Source organism: Hyposmocoma kahamanoa, unplaced genomic scaffold, assembly GCF_003589595.1.
Source record: "Hyposmocoma kahamanoa isolate Upper Pololo Valley unplaced genomic scaffold, ASM358959v1 202, whole genome shotgun sequence".
NCBI lineage: Eukaryota > Metazoa > Arthropoda > Insecta > Lepidoptera > Cosmopterigidae > Hyposmocoma > Hyposmocoma kahamanoa.
In genome coordinates, this window is record NW_020653726.1 from 14,909,499 (window position 1) to 14,930,346 (window position 20,848).

At 35.4% G+C, this 20,848-nt stretch overlaps 1 protein-coding gene across 1 annotated transcript in view; it reads right to left on the reverse strand.

Moving 5' to 3' along the window:
* Positions 1–20,848, reverse strand: part of LOC113227219 (dnaJ homolog subfamily C member 10-like) — a 62,506-nt gene that overhangs the window by 27,175 nt on the left and 14,483 nt on the right. Inside the window, exons 5-9 of the mRNA XM_026460116.1 lie at positions 19,992–20,147; positions 19,419–19,624; positions 7,339–7,498; positions 3,550–3,763; positions 119–231 (exon numbers count right to left, since the gene is read on the reverse strand). Coding sequence (XP_026315901.1) covers positions 119–231; positions 3,550–3,763; positions 7,339–7,498; positions 19,419–19,624; positions 19,992–20,147 — 849 coding nt within the window. The remainder of the gene's footprint in view (positions 1–118; positions 232–3,549; positions 3,764–7,338; positions 7,499–19,418; positions 19,625–19,991; positions 20,148–20,848) is intronic.

The window sequence follows — 20,848 nt, forward strand, 5'->3', positions numbered from 1 at the left end:
GTGTGTGTGTGTGTGTGTGTGTGTGTGTGTGTGTGTGTGTGTGTGTGTGCGTGTGCGCGCATGCGTGCGTGTGCATGTGCGTGTGTGTGTTAGCGTGTATATATGTGCAAAAACTTACAATTCCCTTGTAGACTTCTGCAACTTTCTTCCAATGATCCGCTACATTTTGACATGGTGGACAAAATGGAGAATAGAAATTTATGAAGTGGAAGCCTTCTTGTAAATAATCATCTGCAAATAATATGTAACCGTCACTATAGAATCCACTAAAACATAATCCTGTACTTGTCTAGTCAATACCGTTGCAAAAGCAATAACAAACACGTCATTTGAGAATTTTGTAACTCTAAAGTAAAATAATCTTTTTTTTACAAAATAATGACGTATTTATTTTTCTGTGGTATGCAACCAAAATCTTTCGAGAGTAATTTCTTTACACTTAAACAGACAATTAAACAGATTATTATTATCTGGTTTGGCTTTCTTTTTCTCAGCGTGATGGCTGGTTTTAACATACATTTACGGACCGAGATCTAGTAAATTATTATTATTTTGGATATCTATTTTAGACTCTCGCCTCTCACATGGCTTAAAAGATTAATTTTGAATTTTTAAATGGGAGAGTAATTTCCGGCTCAGCCGACCGGGGTCAAGGACTCAGGTTCAAGAACCGGCGAGCAGGACGGCCTTTTGCATATGTGCTAGAAGCGACACGCCGCTATTATTGTTATTAATATTTGTTGATTAATCAATTTGTCGTATGGTTTGAAAGTGAAAAACTCAACATTTAATTTATATTGAATTTATTTAACACAACAGAAGAACGAAGGCAAGTAGCCCACATAAACTTATAAAATTTATACTAATGTTGCCAACAATAATATCAATAATAATAATGTCTCAGACAAGCACACTTAATTACCTGGTGTCAAACTAATGAATAAACTGTTTTATGAGCAACAAAATTAATTCTAGGGCACCACCCAAAACACCCAGATCAGAACCAATTTAAAAAAGTGCATTTCCCAAATTGGTAATTCCGGGAATTGAACTTGGGAGTTCCTCATCCAGCATCCACAGTGAAAAACCGTTTGGCAACTAAGATCTTCAATAGTTTGGTCAAGTTCTAATTACAAGAACTATCTGGAAACGCCAATGGTTATCTAAGAAGCTAAACGTTAATTTTACTACACATATCAACTATACTAGCCAAATTCAATGTCGATTAAATGTCAACAAACAAAAACATATGATTGATATACAGACTGTTTTATGGTTACCATAATCTAAATATTTTTCCCTGAATTTCGTTTAGGCTTTGGATAATACTAATCTTGAGTCATGTCTGTGTTGAATTGATTTCGATATAAGTTTCAAATCACTAGTAAGTTATTTGAAACCAATTTAAAAATTCCCAATAAATAATAATAATGACTTATAAAACTGTATCATCCCTAATGACTTTTTTTATTTGAAGGGAGCTATTGGAAACATTTCTAATTATTCTAGTGAAGATATGTAGTAAATTAATATAAAATAAAATTTTACAATTTCGTTTCATCTACCATTGTCTACTATTTATCAGTAAGTATTAAAAATTATCAAAAACTTAACTATGTTGTTCATAAATCATACGTATCAATAGGTACTTTGAAAACTTTATAATAATTGGCCTGGTTATACTTCTACATAAGACAATTACTTACATACTCGTTACCTATTTCAATTACGCGAGCAGGTCGTGAGCAGAGCTAGCCTAAAGTCCGAGTATTGACAAAAACGTTCTTTTCCTATGCCTTCATTGCTGGCTTATTAACTTTTATGATTAAGAATTATATATTGAATTTGGTAGAGTATAGGTGCTCTTCCTAACCCATTGCCCCACAACGGTTGTTGCCAAACTCAATTAAGATGCTCAAAAGAGCCGATACGCTGTTTTATGTTGTTTTTAATAAAGCCTGTAACACCGGATGTCAATGTCGGGCTTGTGATGTCAGTTCCTGCGATACACTGTGTAATTAAGGGGAGATAGGGCAATGGTCCTAACTTTCTGGAATATCCTATATCTCCCAACTCATTTCACTATAGTCTAGAGGACTGATTGCAAGTTCACAAGGCCAAAAAAATAATTACACAAATTTAACAGTGTACAGATGGATGCAAATTAAGCTACATTGACGATTTTATTCTGTTGCGCTGGAGGCGATATTGGAACAAAAGTGTATAGCTGGATGTACTGTTAACTGTAAATCACATAACATAGTGTTAAAGAAAACTGAAAACCTCATTTGTGATTTTCATTAAATTTTTCAGGATGAAGATAAAAATATGGCGTAATAAACACAATAATATTTGTAGTTAACATTTTAATTATATTATTATGAATTATATCTCGCTTAGGTGATATACTAGTATTACTTTAATTACATATTTAATCAAGAGGTTTATAAGTTCTGCTTCATTAAAAACAAACTATGTAAAACTGCGAGGTTTTTAATTTAATGCGACGATAAGGTAATTAACCGGAACTTGTAAGCTTGTAACTGTAATATGAATTCCAATTTTTCACCTAATTAACAGTTACGAACCATAGATATGCCATTCAAAATATTTACGGCTTTAATTTTAATGTATAAGTGCAACATGGAAATAAATAAATCCCTTATCATATAATACTAGATGATGATTCTTCACTGATGGATCAAAAACAAATTTAGGAACAGGTACTGGGGTATTCTCAGAAGATCTCAATATCAGGATATCAATACCGCTTGGTGACCACAACACAGCATTCCAGGCTGAATGTATGTGTATCAAGTTGGCAGCAGAAGCAATCAAGCGACAAGACAAAAGAATCACTCCATTCGAATACTCTCCGACAGCATATCAGTACTTCAAGCACTGAACAGCTATGACATAAACTCAGGGCTCATTTACGAATGCCATCAAACACACATGGAGGTATGTCTACACAACCACGTAACTTTAAAGTGGATTTAAGAACACACCGGCTCGCGTCCCTCCCCTACTAATGGTCAAGAACAACTATACACAAAGGTATAAAATGTTCTCATAATAACACATGGACAACCCTTACGGTTTGTAGACAGGCGAGGGAAGCACTCCCGACGCTCAACGCGTCTTTCTCGAAAATTAATCAAACTTAAAAAGGCAAGAGCTTCGCACTCTAACAGGTCATGGTCTATACAATAAACACATTTTTAATTTAGGCATCACAGACAGCCCTCTATGCAGAGCGTGCATGGAGGGGGAGGAAACGGCCGCGCACATCCTACTACAGTGCTCCGGCGTGGCCAACTACGGGGTGAAGTACCTTGAAGTGCCGTGGTCGTTCCCCGAAATCTTCAGCAAACAGAGGAGGTTACTGAGATTCTTGGAGGAGCTTGGGTGGCACGAGTAGGACCCTGCCCCAACCACAATCAAAATAACCGCTTTGCCGTCGAATTGCGGACACCAGTACGTTGCACCAAGTACCAAGTATCATACCTTGATAGTTTTTTAAATGCAACAAAAACATTTAATACTCACAAAAATTTTGTCCGCTCAATGTGTCCACAAAAGGGTCGTTATGATACAATCCATTATAATATATATTATTATATTCTGCTTGAGTTTGGTAGTTATACTTCCTAGTGTATGATGGGTAGCTGCCATACGCATCATAATAATGTCTCTTGTCAGGATCCTTAAGTGTTTCGTAGGCTTCTGTGAGTTTTAAAAATTTTTCTTGCTCTGTTGCATCCTGAAAAAATATAATGAAAGTGAAGAATGAACTGTCACATTCGTAATTGTAAATAATCTCACATCTATTTGCCAAGTTTTATTGAACTCGGTTACCGGAAAGTGCGCGAAACCGGATTCATCCCTAACCCTAGTTTGCTATCCTTAGAGGGGAGATTATTTTCTTCAAATTTAAATGGGATTAATACTGAGGTGAGTACCTCAGTAGGTGTTGGTCCCATTATATACCCATAGCATACGTTTCCAACAAAAAAAGAATCATCAAAATTGGTTAAAGTGCCAGTTATCAGGTAACATACATACAAAAAAAAGTTAGTACACTCGAATTGAGAACCTCCTCCTTTTTGTGAAGTCAGTTAAAAAATGGTTCAAAATTCAATCATAACTAACGCATTTGCAACGCACCTGTACAATTTTTTTTTGCTAGTAAAAATGACAACTACGCTGATTTTGCTTATAAAAATAAAATAAAAAAAGTAAAATAAAAATCTTTTATTTTCAGACAGCATAGGTCCATAGTTTGTTATTATGCAACCTTATACTATATTAGTTTCAGCTGAGTGTATGGTGAATACATAGGGCGCACTATAAGTTTCCGGAACTGGCCACTTACATAAACAATATTTAAAAAGTAATTACAACATTTGAAAATTGACCTCTTCGGCTGTAGAATACAGTTTGTTTCATCTGACTGTCACTTGTTTTTACATTGTGGTATCACTTTAGAAATTGGTTGTCTACATCACCATGGATTTAACTCGTGAAAATTTTCGTAGTTTGATTTTCTACGACATTAAGTGTAAAGTAACAGCTCAGCGGAGCTTCGCTCGGCCAGAGAACAAAAAGTAACGAGAACGGACACTGCGACCACGCCCCGCACATTGACGGTCACATTGACTGAACGACAATAAGACTGTCGGCGAGCCGTTTTCGCGCTAAGACGGCTTTGATTATTTGAATATATCGAGTTCTTAGGTTTTCGCGATTGTTACACATAGGAAATGAAACTATTTTTCCGACTTTTCGGGCCGTTTACAGGTCCCATGGTCACGGTTGACTGAGGTGGTACAGTCTTCAACCAGTTATGTCTAATATTAATGCAAACCACCCTATTTTTTCACTATAGTTACAATAGTTATTAATTAAATACCTTATTTTTAATTTTACAAAGAAAACATTCCAATTTACGCTACATTAAGTTTTACAAATTATTTTATTGAATGAATTTTTATTAGGTTTAATTTATTATTAATTATTAATAGAAATTAGAATAAACTAAAACATATTAATTAGTACTGCAGTCTTATGTCTGTTTGGGATTTTTCATTAGAGGAAATACTGGATCCCAAACTGGTGGTACGGAGAAACCATCTTCCCTGTTGAAATTAGGATGTTTTTTAATTTCAATGGCCTCTCGCAGCATCCTGGGTAGATAACGGACTTCTTTTGCAAGGACCTGGGGTTTGTCAAACTTCATTGAATGTGTAGGTTTATCCATGACATGCTCGCAGACTGCAGACTTGTTTACGCGACGGTGTTTGACATCAGCTATATGTTCTTTGACGCGGGTACAAATACTTCGCTTTGTTTGTCCAATATAAGAGAGACCGCACTCACAGTCAAGCTTGTAAACTCCTGCATCCTGTAAGGGGATGTTACATTTCACGGGTCTCAGGAACTGAGAAACCGAAACGTCGGTTTGTTTGAAAAAACAAATATACGCGATTTAAATCCGGAAAAATAGTTTCATTTCCTATATTTGAATATAGTTTTCATTTATTCATTACGAAACACGTACGTTAATATATAACATCATTTTACGTTATTATTTATAATGGTTGTGAATTAAGCGGATACAGCTGTTTGTCATCATCTTAAACGAGCTAAAGAGAGGACTTTTTTCGTTTTCCGAAAGACGAGAAAAAAGCTTGTCTGAGACTCATTCAGTTATTGTTTTCTTCATTTATTTAGTGCAGAGTAATACATAATACAGATTTATTATATTAATATAATGAGACGCCGTAATTTTGTGAGCTAGTACACAAGGGTTCTCGAATTTTCAATTTGTATTGCCGATAAATATTACGTCGTGATATATCTAATTATTAACTAGGTAATGATAAACTTGGATAAGCAATTTCAAATACCTTGGTTACTTTATTTAAAAGTACCTGTCCAAAATATAACATTTAAAGGGCTTTTAATATATTTCTTAAACAAATCTTCAATATTATTCTAGTTAGTAAATTAATGAAAAATATAGTATTATTTCTAATAAATAATAAATATAATAATAAAGTATAAATACCTAATGAACATGTGTAATAACAAATTCGCGTTAGAATTTGTTGCCGCTATGACCACGTAACGTTATAGTGCGAGAAGTGATGGGTAACCCTGCCACTTCACGCACACATTTGCGTGTTTGCAGATAGCGCCTTGCTGTATGTAGTAGTAGTAGGTAACTAACTTTCGACCGATGTATGGAGTGTCCGGGGTGTGGCTCGGCTTCAAACTGCTTTTGGCGATGAAGCACCATGCAAGACGACTATTTATAGCTGGTTTACAGAATCCAAACGCGGTCGTGTAAAACTCAGTGACCAATTTCGTGATGGTCGCCGATTCGTAACAGGTGACGAAACATAGATTTATAGTTACGATCCCAAAGCAAAGCAGCAATCGAGCGTATGGGTCTTTCGAGATGAGCCGAAACCAAGCAAAGTGGCGCGCGTGCAAAGTGCCTCTAAGCGGATGATTGCTTCTTTTTGTAATAAAACTGGATACGTGGCTACTGTTGCTTTAAAGAATCGTTATACCGTGAATAGTGATTGGTACACGATCATTTGTTTGCCGGAAGTTATTGACAAACTCCGTAAAAATAACCGTAAATGCCGTATCATCTTGCACCACGATAATGCCAGTTCTCACACGGTCAGACAGACAAATGAATTTTTGAAGGTGAACTACGTTGACCTTATGAGTCATCCCGTGTACAGTCCCGACCTGGCACATAGTGACTTTTATTTATTTCCAAAAATTAAGAACCAGTTACGCGGTCAACGATTTTCATCACCTGAAGAGGCTGTCGAAGAGTATGAAAAATATGTTTCAGAGATTGCCACGGAGGAGTGGCATAAATGTTTTCAAAATTGGTTTATTCGTATGAAAAAGTGCACATTAGTGCACTTTTTCATACTAACGTTAATATTTTGAGAAACAATAAATTAATTTCTGACCATTTATAGTATTTTTTCCTTATTCAATCCGGAAACTTATAGTGCGCCCCACGTTCGTTCGTGTACATTAAAATGTTCAAAATCGAGGTGCCACAATATTCAAAATACATAATATAAAAATCACAATAAAACTGAAACTAAATAAGTTATAAAAAAAACCGATTATAGGGGGTTGTAGATCTCGTTTTCGCTAAAAATGTCGATTACATCAGTTACGGATGGCAATACAGGTTTTTAACGAGAAATATTTTACAAATGTGTTGCTTATGGTTTTAGATACAAAAAAAACACGTATTGCTTACTTCAAGTGAATTAATTTACTACAAAAATTATTACTTACAGGATTTTTATCAGGATGAAGTTTGATAGCCAATTTTTTATAAGCCTGTCTAATTTCCTGGGCAGTCGCATGCTTTGTCACTCCTAATATCTCATAGTATGTGACTTCTGATAGATATGCAGTTTCTATTAAAACTAGACATACGAAGATTAGCTTCCACCTAGGAACAAGTAATGATTGGTGGAATTACAATTAATAGTTAGTGAAACATTAAAAAACAAAAGGTATTAATGTGTAGCTAGCTAGTAGCAGCCATAACATGACGGTAGTAACTTAGTGGAGGATAGTTGTTTCACAATTGGGAGGTTGACGGTTAAATCCTTGTGGTGCATTTAGCTATGATTTTCAAATCTAAATTACGTATATTTGTGAAGTAGCAAAATAATTGACTAATAGTGAAGGAAAACATTGTGTTGAAACATGCACACTAAAGGTTCTGTATGGCTTGTGTAAAAAAAATTAAGGACATAACGTTGATGCGACAGATAAACAGCGTCAGCTTCCATCTCATTAAAAAAAAAAAAATGTTTATTAGTTATTAGAATTATTACTCAGACATTATTATGATCATTTTTTATTTTTTATATTGTAATGTATAGCTTCATATAAGAGCACAATGCAGTTACTTAGGTTCATTTGTAATTATAATTATATTATTTGATTTTTAATTCGGCACATAATCACGTATAAAACATATTTTAATTACCTCGACGTTTCGGACATTTTGCAACATCCATGGTCTCGAAGGGACTTTAATGGCGGGTGTCAGCATCTTCTAGCCGTGCGAGTTTTTCTAACTACCAGCAGCTGATCTTCAATATTCTGCTCTCGGAATGAAAGAAGGCACAACTGCTGTGTAAAGTACGCATAGTCGTGCCTTTTTTCGTTACGAGGGCAGTATTTATTTGTGCAGGGGTTAGGGGTTAGGGTTCTCACTAGACCGACACATGACAATCACGACATACGGCGACTTGTCGGGCGATACTTGATGTCGTTTACATTTGCTGATAACTGGATCCCATGACGATGAAAGCTTAAAACCTTCTTTTTTGGTTGAAATTACGGTGTTTTTTAATTTCAATAGCTTCACGTACGATTCTACTATATTGATGACGTTCTGTAGAAAGGATCTTGGGATTATGAAGCTCAATCCAGTGGTTTGGACCTGATTCCAGCAAATGCTCGGCTATTGCTGCTATTTATATAGTGTTGTGTGTCGGTCTAGTGAGAACCCTAGTGCACAAATAAATAATGAAGATCAAGTGCGGGTAGTTAGAAAAACTCGCACGGCTAGAACATGCTGACACCCGCCTTTTCAGTCCCTTCGAGACCATGGACGTTGGCAATATGCCCGAAACGTCGAGGTAATTAAAATATGTTTTATACGTGATTAGGTCCCGAATTAAAAATCAAACAATGTGTGAAAGTTTAAATTAAAGTATAATTATATTCTTTTTCTTTAATTAGGTTTTGTCGTCTTGTAACTTTATTTTACTTTTGGTTTTAAATACATAACTTATAAATGTTAAGTATATAAAACCATCTACCTCCTTAAGGCTCCAGGTGAAAACCAGCTGAAATAGCTATTATTGTGTATTTTAGTTTTTTAATTTATTACCTTCTTTTGTTTTTAACTGATACTATTTCGACTCATCCGAAGAACAAAGTATGATGTGATTATACAGTGAAAAGAGGATAAATACATAATTTCGTTATTCAAACTAAGGTTTGTGTAAAGATGTTTTGAGAATTTTTATATATTATTTCGTTTGGGAAATATAAAATCGAACAACAGTCGATCTGACATCCACAGCGAAGAAGAACGAACGAAATGTACTTTGTCCTGAGAACAAGTAGTCTTGCACATGGATCTTTGTTCTATGGATGAGTCGATTTGTAACATTTGTAATATTATTTGTGAATTGTTGCATAAATGTTTCTTTCTTTCTTGAAAAATATTGGAAAACATATGAAGTCCCTATCACGTGTTGGGATTGTGTAGCAGACTACAGCCAAAACCTTCTAACTGAAGGAGACCGACGCTTAACAGGTGGTGAATGCAATTATATGTAACACTTCCTTAATATTTAAAACAAATGTTAGAACAAAATTTTACATGTGATGTTGAAATATTATGAATGTTGGCACCATCAGTATGATTTTAATTTTGTGGTGCAAACTTGTTCTTATCATATTGAAGACCACTTGTATTGGTCACTGATTTTGGCTCAATAAGTATGTTTAGCAGTCCATAAGTCGACCCATCACATGTCTTGGAGACACAGTGTCCCTAACGATTTTGGTAGAAATACTTATTTGATTTTTTATAATTATTAAGACAACGATCAAACACTCAAAAAAAATTTCTTCTATCCGGCTGGATTTGAACCAATATCTTTTAGCATACCGTGGCAGACGCACTACCAACTAACGAACCAGCAGACCTCACAAATTTTTCTGTGTTTGTTGTCATGTAATTGTATTTGGTTGGCTAGATCGAAGGAAGTTATTCTGAGTATTAATAATTACAAACTAGTAGAGTCATTTCACATAAAAAAGAGGTAATTGAATATCAATTCAATAAAAATTTAAACTTATTTACTTTTTTTTTAAGGGTGGCTGAAAACAGATGCGCGTTAGAGATACCATGTGGCTCTTAAACTTATTTATATTGTGGCAGAACGGAGTGGAAGTGAATTTTTGTAACATAGCATTATTCCGCAGAAGATTTCGGCTTCTGTCTAGTTTGTAAGTTACACAATTGACAATAAAGTACATTATGCTATGTTATTAAAATTAGCTTCCACTCCGTTCCGCCGCAATATAAATTGAGCCTTAGGACACCACAACACCAAAATCATTAGGGTCATCTGTCTTTAGAATGTGTAACAGGCTAATGAGAATAATAAGGTAATCTAGCTGAAAATAAAGAGTTTTTTTTCCAAGAAAACTTAATCATTTTACATCGAAGACAAAATCAGCTGCTTGCTATTGAATGTTTATACAGGTGATTATTATTTTTTATAAGAGCCATCAAATAATGTATTCATTAAAGAAATACTCATTAAAATTCTAGCATGTCCTTAGGGAACAGCCTGTATTATAACTTCTGACACTTAGCTTTTAAGGATTATGTTAGGTGAGGTAATGAGCTTCCGGTTTGTCTGCAATATCAATTTGGGATTATATTAAACATAATCTTTTAAATAGACCCGATTCACAGTTGGTTGTGTATTGGAAATTGAAAGCATGGTTTTGATTTTCAAAGCTCGTTGAAAGTAACTAAATACAAAAGTTTTCCAATAAACAAATTATACTTACATCTCGATCGCACAAAAACTGAAAAGTTGATTGACCTTTTAATAAGAATTATGTGAAGAACCTTATCTTGTTTGTACTTTGGCGTGTTCTGACACTTTTTGACTATGTCCCGTGGTAGTCATTAACGATCTTGTGCCATATTAAAGATAAAAATAATTACTTTTTATGTAGGCGGTGATTATGGCATACATCACACGATTGAATGAACTGTCACAATTACAGGACAGATTCGAAATGACATTAACATACTCCTTTTCACGCAGATATTCGCACAGCCTTAAAAAAAATACAAAAATGGGTTTTTAAGCAGAAAGAAAAAAGACGTGACACCACAAAAAACTTCCTCAATGTGTGTAGAGGATGGAAGCGGGTATTTAATTTTAGCAGACACATGTCAAACATGTTAGCTTAAATTAAAAACTGTTTGACTAAGTTTCATCTTTTGTAAAATGGAATGTTACTGTAATTCTATTGGACTATGTATGACACTACACTTACGCACACACACGTGATTATAATATCCGCTTCCGTGTCTTTCGCGGTTTTTATTTCTTTAAACCATGGCTGTGTAGGTTCTCTGTCGTTGTAGATTTGTACATTCTCCTCTCAGTAAATTCTGTCGAAATTCAGAAAAGACATTGGTGAAATTATCGATTACTTGATGGGGCCATAACATTTAAAAGAAGAAGAATACCCCAATAAACTTCATTATCTTCACAGCAGAGCTATAGCTTTTAACTCCTTGTTTTGGAATGAACAGGCATGCGCGAGGCCAGCGTGTACCATTTTTGTATTACCAATCCACATTTATAGATATTGATATTGTGGACCAATGTAAGCCTATATGTACAGTTGCAAAAAATATTAGGTAATATGAATTTATATTACACAATATCGAAGCGTTCAAGGTAGAACACAATTCGTGTATGAATTTTTGTGAAATGTGGAAGCTAACTCATTTAAAGTATATTTTCATGCACTTTTCAATTATATAATATACCGGGTTAGTGATTGAATCTTTTCTGTATTACACTGTTACAATCACGTATCACGTATTTGATAATCATCATGATAATTATCCGATATATTATCCGTTTATTATCCACGCTGATTCTTAGTTATGTCTTTTTAATTTTTCAAATTCTTTGGGAAAACGATCAGGTTTGTGACTTTTTAGATTGACATTTGTAGCATTTGACATGACTAATTATTATCACGGTAAGATAATTACCGTGATAGTTATCATTATAATTTTATGTGGTCTGTGTTTATAGTTATCACTTCGAACCTTGAGAAAAATATTCTGTAGTGGACATAAAAATTCACACATTTTTTGGGTTTTGCCGTCACATTTGTACTGATTTAAGGATTTTTAAATAATTTAGGGATATCGGGAGTACCAAAAAGCGAGATCCATATCTGGTACCAGTTTTGCATGCCCCAATTACAGCAAAATACTTAAATAAAAATACAGTATGTAGTATAAATTTTTATTATTTTTGAAATATCATTAAATTGGACATTCTCCATTGTTAAACGTAAGAATACAAAATTAATGAAACATAAATATAATAACATTATGTTTTAGTATAGTTTAGATCACAGTCAACGAACCGTACTAAGTACAGTCAGCCACATAAGCTTAAAGTATCACAAAATATGGAATATTTCTGGCAATTATGGCCCTGATTGGTTTGTAATCAATGCCAAATAATTTTAAACTCTGTGTTTAAATTAATCCATTTTAAAAGGGTTCTGGCAGAAAACCAGCGCCATGAGCCAGCGCTTTTAATGATTTTAATAATATTAATATACCAAACAACTAGCCTGAGGAAAATAGGTTTCCTTTATATGCTAGGTATTTACGCAGTCAACACATGGTGTATCATTGTAAAATAACAATAAGAAGTTATTAAAGTTCTTGTTTTCATTTTTATATTGGGCACATGACAAACAAAGGGTGTCTATCATAGTTTCCTGACCTAGCTTTGTTACCATTGTTTAGGAATAGGCGTTACAAATCGTATATAGTTACTGAATATATATGTTGTGGCAATATCGAATATCCGATATCGTGTATCTTAGAAATTATACCGATATTGCTCCGCATCGCGTATTTTATAGCGATGCCGAATCAAGCCGAGCGATTAACGAGTGGATAGCAACACGAAATCGTAGATTCTCCAAACTATATACCGATATTGTTTCGTAAAAATGTTCACCATTTTTTGTGCGTCTTCGAAACTGTGTACTAATATTGGCCCGCATTGCTCTTGTAAAACTATATCCAATAATATATAGTTTCGACATCTGATTCCGAATACCAGTAACGGCAATGTATCAACGCAGCGCGCACGTGGGCTGTATCCTTGAATATATAGTTTCAGAAAATATATATATAGTTTGGAAATCCGATTTCAAATATCAATATATAGTTTCGATACGATATTCCGAAAAAGCTATAGGTATTACCCATCCCTACTAATGTTCTTCAATATATTGAATTTTTTCGTAATAAATGTTTCATGACCATGGATACAAAGTCTTCAGTCGAAATATATCGATAATAAACATAGAATATAATCTAAAACAGTAATAGTATATTATTAGAACAAAATTAACTATTTTTTTCTGTAGTATTTACGATGAATTTAAATACAAAATAAATATACAAAAGGACTCTAATTGCCAAATTTAATAATAAACTACATGGACCTTGGGAGACTTGTTAATAAAGGCATAATGCAGGGGGCAACATTGTCACCTCTACTGCATAACTTAACATCTCCAACCGTTAATTTTATTCGCATCACAAGTTCTCTAATATCCATTCTGTCTACAGTGTTGCCATGTTCATGTAACCATAATAAAAAACTACTCAATGCTCAAGTCAGGACTTGAGTATGATTTAAAGCACTGAAAATCATATTCAAATCCTTGCTATTAGGGTCGTATTTCCAGTGCTTGAAATCATACTCAAGTCTGCTCAAGTCCTGACTAGAGCATTGAGTAGAGTTCTGGAATACGACCCTAAGTCTCAAAAGTCTATACACCCGAGACTGAGAACATCATCAAATACCAAAAAGCCGTCGAGAATCTTGAAATATTCGAAGCCGAGATTATCAGTATGAAAGCCCTAATCGCTAGCTTATATACCAGCATGCAAGCATGGTTATTAGATAACAAGTACGTAATTTACAGTTCATATTAAGTTTTCAAAGTTATAGAAGTTATCTAGCTTCTTCGTAGACATATCATTGGTAATGTAGCGAAATACAAATCTCTTTGATATAGTCTTTTTAAGTTTACTTTTAAATTCTAAATTTAAATGCGATTGTTTTTGGCAGCTTTTCTGACTGTTGTTTTTCATGTGGTCTGTGGTTTGCCTGTTCGATTTCTGTTCTGCGATTCGCTACATCGCGCTGTAGCCAGTCGCAGCAGTCACTACAAATCTCTTTTATAGACCCGACACGCGCCCGATCCGCATCCGCTCTCTCTGTGTTTCACGCTTAAACGTTACCACATTATTTTTCAACTGACATTAGTAGCAGTCAGTTTGTCATCTCGAAATAATATCCAATACGACTTTACTGGATAAAGAACTGCCTCCGTGGCCGAACGGTTACCACGCCGGACGGCCACGCAGGGGTCCCAGGTTCGATTCCCGGGCCGTTAGACATATTTGTATGGCCTACATTTATTTCTCTCGCGAGTTTGGATTTAATTTGTGATTGTCTATGTGTGTGTCCATGGCACCCGCGACACAGGGTTTCCCTAGTACGTGGCTATGTTGAGTGTGTACATTATTATTATTATTATTATTTCTGACCATTTATAGTATTTTTTTTCTTATTCATTCCAACTTATAGCGCGCCTCACGTATATAGTTTTATTGTTAAGACATAATAATTACTTTAAAATCCAACTTCCACTTCCTAAGTTAGCTGTTTGTCCTGCGATACAGGAAAACCATTTCAGGAAATTCGGAATTCGAAAAAATAATAGAGTAATATTTGGTGGTCATAACAACTGCGTCTATACATGTCTATATATGTGGAACACCTTTTTCCGCCTTATGATAATAACATAGATACTATTTTACATTTTTTAAAACATTTTACGTTATCCATTTTCCCGGTGACTTATTGTATTTTATTGGTTCTTTTCGTAATAACTTAAAAGCTAAAACCAGTACCGCATATAAAGTAATTGATAATTTGTACTTATGACAATACATTAAAATGTAAAATTTACAATATAGTTTATGAGTACAGTCGATGCCCTCGGATGTACTCATAAACTATATTGTAAATTTTACATAAATGTGAAGAAATTATAAATTAAAAAATTGCTACTCACAGGTTAAAGGTTAAATTAAAAACTTAACCTTTAACCTGTGAGTTGTAAAGTTCATTTCGGTATGACATCCTTATTGCATCACTAGCAAATGACATTTTAAGAAACTTTTTAAGCCAATGCGATCGTAACGTTTACAAATTTCAACCATAAAGCTGGATTTCTTTTACATTTTTCCTTTTTCAATACGTAAGTTGCCGATTTTTTGTTTCCGAAAATTATCGGAAACAAAAAATCGGCAAGAGGATCAGGAGCATCGACTGTATTTAAAAGACAAAGTGATTCAAAGATGTAACATACGAGTATTTATAAAGAAATTCAGTGGTGACAAGACAATTAAGTTTATTAGCAACAGTTGAAACTAGTTACATAACACTTTTCGTGTCACTTGTATATAAGATTGGCAAGATTGAGAATAGAATAAAAAATAATAATATTACATTGCATTTATTATTAAGTTACTTAATAATACGTAAGTAAAACAACAACTAAAATAATAAAATTATCTGTCCGTTTATTTCAAGCGCTCAATTAAATGCCAATACCAATTATTATTATCTAAAACGAACGGAGTAAATTTACAACTGGGTCCAGACTCGTGACATTTTGACGAAATATTAACAACCTCGTCGACTATATCATAGTTTCCCAAAGTGGTCCCCACCCAGTGACAGTGTTGGGCAAAATTTAATTGTTCTGGCAATTAAAGATTGACAATTGATTAATTGTCAATTGCGAAACAGCAATTAACGATTGATCAATTGTTAGTTGCGAGAACCGCAACTAACAATTAATCAATTGTTGATTGCGGTTCTCGCAACTAACAATTGATCAATCGTTAATCGCAAAATCTTCAACTTCAACTTCAACTTTTGTGTCTATGGCTCCGTCGTTTTGCGCGACGATTTTGCCAATGTCAGGGTTGAGAGACATGTGTAGCGGTAGTGAGATAGATTGCCGGTTATTAAAATACTTCGGCGGTTTTTATTCACAATGACGGTTATTTATATATTTTAATGACATTACAAAACTATAATTTGAGAGCTCATGTTATTTTCTTTCTTTTAGAAACATTGTAGGAAGTTTTATTTAGCGGGAAATAAAAATAAAATCGTTTAGTAAAACAAAGTTAGGCGTCGTTTTCGTTCAGTAACAAACTTTACAATTAACAATTAATCAATTTTCAATCTTTTCAATGTTTTTGACTAACAATTAACAATTAAAACTGACAATTATGATAAATTTATAAGGCATATGGGGGTGAGTTAGGGCGTTGGTTGTGGGGGCCTGTTGGGGGCCTGCTGGGGGCAGGTTAGGGGGCCGGTTGGGGGGCCGGTTGGGGGGCCGGTTGGGGGCCGGTTGGGGGCAGGTTAGGGGCCCGGTTGGGGGCCTCGGTTGGGGCCCAAAAGTCATAGAGCAAAAATGAATGTTTATGATGTTCGTAATATAGTCCTGTGAGGTTGTTTTTTTTTATAAATAATCTGTATAAATAGTCCAAACAAGGGATCATGTTTTAATTCGCGTCAGAGATCTGACCGAGCAAAATGTACTCGACTTCATGTATCGACTTTATTTATATGTATATCTACTATAAAGCTGTCGTTATTTTCACAAAAATGACCCTTTTAGAAGAATCGCATATAATGGTGTTTTTTCAAAGCAGTTATTATGACTTAAGTGCATACTGTGGACATACAGTCTAAAAAAAATAAAGCTACATTCTTTGCTCCTCTGTTTTTACAAATATATGATATTATCCATACAATGTCGTTATTATTCCGACACCCTTCTATGACCCGTAAGGCTAGAACTCACAGAGTGGTTTTCTCCCGCGCACGCCGTGCTTGCGCGACCGCAGCTTCCGTAGAATGTTTGTAAAATTTAGTAGCACACTTCATGATTCGTTTTACGTCTGTGGTGGGGACGGTTGTTCGCGGTAGCTGCAACATTTGCGGGATATACTAGTAGAACCGCACGGGACTCTGCCACTTGCGCACTCTGCGCTGCGGTCGTTTTGCCGACGACGACCTCAATCGTTCGTAAATAACTGCGCGACTTGCGATCATCTCCCGCGAAGTTTGCGGTCCGTCCGCCACGGTGTCGTGAGTACTGAAATAAAACAGATGTCCCTCGGCCACGGCGTGTGCGGATGAAAACTACTTCGTGAGTTCTTAGCCTAATTGTACCTTAATATTTACTACTCGTTAATTACATTGCATAATCGAGTTTTAAAGCACCTGAGCGCCTCATGTATTCTTAACACGTTCAGACCGGGAACAAAATTACCATTATTTGCTGTCCGGTGGGAAAGATTTCACATGGCCATCGGTGGTAGGTACATCATCGCCTCATCAACTAAGAAATTTACCGGGGCGGGGTGCACCACCGGTGAAAATGGCGAAATTAGGCTTTATCTCTTTCTAATTAATATTAAATAAATGTTGAGAAGATTTTTTTGCCAGTTCTGACTGTTTTAATACAATTATCAGAAATAATTTGCTGTTTATTCTCGTTTTTCTATTAAGTATATTTCTAGTTCTCTTTTCAAATAAATGCTTTTTAACATTTATTTTTTCTCCTACATGAGCTCCTGAGAGACCACTATGAAAATTTTATTGTTGCAGAAGGCGGGACCGTTAAATTTAGCATTTTCTCTTAAGGCGGCGTGGGTTTCTTAGGGTCGTATTCCAGAACTCTACTCAATGCTCAAGTCAGGATTTGAGCAGACTTGAGTATGATTTCAAGCATTGGAAATACGACCCTAATGGCAAGGACTTAAGTGTGATTTCTAGTGCTTTGAATCATACTCAAATCCTGACTTGAGCATTGAGTAGAGATCTGGAATACGACTCTTAGTATACCAAAAGTCAAGTGTTGTGTGACCACCGGTGGTACTACGCCTGATGGACCAGCTGACCGCGCTCCACATAGTACACGCCGGTCTGTACGTGTTAAAGGACCACAGTTTGGAATATGCGGTGCACATTACAGCCAGTACCGCGCACCTACTTTCCTTAGCTACTAAATAAACTTAAAAAAAATCTAAACAATTTCAGCCATTTATCAAGACATCCTTACATTTCTTCTTAAAGTGAAATAAGCTAATATTCTTAATACAACGATGCTCACTGCTAATACAATTATATCCCACCAAAAGTTGTCTGGTTTCAACGCGAGTTCTTTTATGAGTTCTTGTGGGTATCTGAAACATGGCAATAAAATTAGAATATTCTGCAGCTCTGTCAAAAGACCCCAACACTATTGTGTTACATTCGCACGCACCTCCTTAATGCACAAGTCATACAGAGGTGTCCGGGGAAGCATTCCGGGCGCAGGAATTTTTCATCGGCCGCGCGTTTCAGTGTGGCAGGGTTCATATAAACTCGTAATTTACAAAAATTCTCGCGCCCGGATCGTCCCCGCGGCCGCCTCTTTGCGGCCTGAATATTAGGGTGTTCTAGTAACTTATACTATTTTGTAAATGTGACCTTACTATTCCTCTTATTCAAAATAATTATACAAAGTGACGGAACAAATATATCGTGCCCCCGGGCGGTGTTAAGCGACACACCTGCCCATAATATGCGTAGTTTCAATGCCACTCAGAGCTTTAAATCGCAAAGAACTGAGACTCATACAGTTCACAAGTCCTGTAATTTCGCCAGCACTCTTATTCTTCAAAATCGGAACGCAGTAAAATATAGGATAATAAATTGCACCTTTAGAATTAAAGTGACCTAATTTAAAAATTAAGAAAATAAGTTTATACCGTAAAACAACTTTAAACATTACTGTTCATCAGGTTGTAAAGTTAATTTGGAAGTTTTGGAACTGACTCAAATAAAACACACTCTCTATATGGGGCCTCTTTAATATGTTTGAAATTCCACTCCCGTGTCGGTATGTAAACGCCGCATTTAGTGTTGAATTTGTATTTGTAAAGACAACACGCCACCACCGTTTGTGAAAAAGTGACAGATTAACAATTGAATTTTCGTTCCGTAAATCATCATTAATTTTTTACTTACGTGACTTGATTTATTACTTAGAGGATTCTCTTTTACAATTAAAACGGTTTGTTAAGGTCAAAACATCTTGCCAGGTGAAAATGAAAGAGACTTAATTCTTTTTAGATCAAATGACAATAAAAATGGTTTAGTAAAAAAAGTAAATTGCATTTGTGTGCAATTTACTATTCTTTGTCTATTTGTTGTATAATGCTGTAGTTTTAAGTTTATAATGTTATAATATGGTAGTTTTTAAGCACATTCATGTGTGTCTTGGCGAACACAGTAAAATTTTGTTATTCTTATTCTAAAACTTATTTTGCTAATTCCTAAACATATTGGTCGCTTTCATTCTAAAGGTGCGAATTGTTGGATAGCAGTTGACTCATATCTTACTTATAGTGACAATATGTCTTCGTTTCAGGGCATTGCAACGGCTGTCGTTCGGAGTAAACTGCCAGCACGATGGCCTCGAAGCAATACCGTAGGAAGGAGAGGAAAGAAATGGTTCTCATGATTTTGTTCATGTGAGAGAACAGCACTAGGAACCCGGCGAAAGCGATCATCGCGCATGTCGTTATGGCGCCAAAGAATGTGCCGTTCTGAAAGAAAAATAAGAAGACAATATAATTTCTACCTTTTGATGGATGGTTACGAAATTACGTGCACCTTGTATACAAAACTTTGAGTGTGGCCTTGGACGTTTTGGTTATGGTTAGTTCAGGAATTAACCTAAATGCCTCTGTAACCGAACGGTTACATACTGGACTGCTACGCAGAGGTTCCTGGTTCGATACCCGGGCGAGGAGAGATATTTATATGGCCTACATTTATTTCTCTCGTGAGTTTGGGTGTAATTTGTTGTTATCTATGTGTTTGTCCATGGCACCGCGATACACAGTTTTCCTAGTGCGGGGCTATGAGTGCATGCGTTATTTATTATTAATTATCAACGTATACATTACTCACAATAGGATTAACTAAAGTGCCAATAATGTTTCCTATTGCGTCAGCCAACACAGTGACATGGGCCAGCACCAGCACAAACATGCCGAAGCGGGAGAACTCCTGCGGTTGCCCTGACAAGAAGTACGATGGAGCCGAGTAGACGAAGCTGTACCATATCTGGAAATGAGAACAAGAAGGGTCAGTAACATTGCATTGCTTGCATTGCAATTTACGACTTTTCGAGGAGGCTGGTGTTCTCAGCGTTCGCAAGCTCTTCGCTCTTAAAATTGTAATCAACACCCATGCAAGTTCTTCGATCAACTGACTACAGTGCTATGATTACAAAACGTGTATTTCATATCCAGCTCCCTATCATGCTCTGTTCCAATCCGCATTCTTATATAACAACGTCTTTAGATTTCGTGACATAAAATTCAGCTCTGGGAGTCAACAAAATTAAAAGACAAATATCAAGAATGAAGCTCCATTCGCATCACGCGTCTTTTCATTTGGTCAAGTATTGCTTAGTTGGCAGTCATTGTTTCGGACGGATGTCAGACGGAGATCGAGAGTAGACTCCCAGTATTCAAAGCTATAGAATAGAATAGAATAGAATTATTTATTTCGGACCATGATCCATAATAATGTTAGTAATATAGTAAATTTTTCTTACGTGCTATGGTTAGTACAATACTAAATTACTTAATTTTAGTGAAAAGTGAGTCTAGACCACTAACCTGCTCGTGTACTGTACATGTACTCCAGAACTGATTGCTTGGTTTGTTTCATAATTTTGTTGAAAATTTGATTAATTATATGCCATAACAGCAATTGATTTTATTGATTTTATTAGTTTATAAGGTTGTATAAAATGTTGT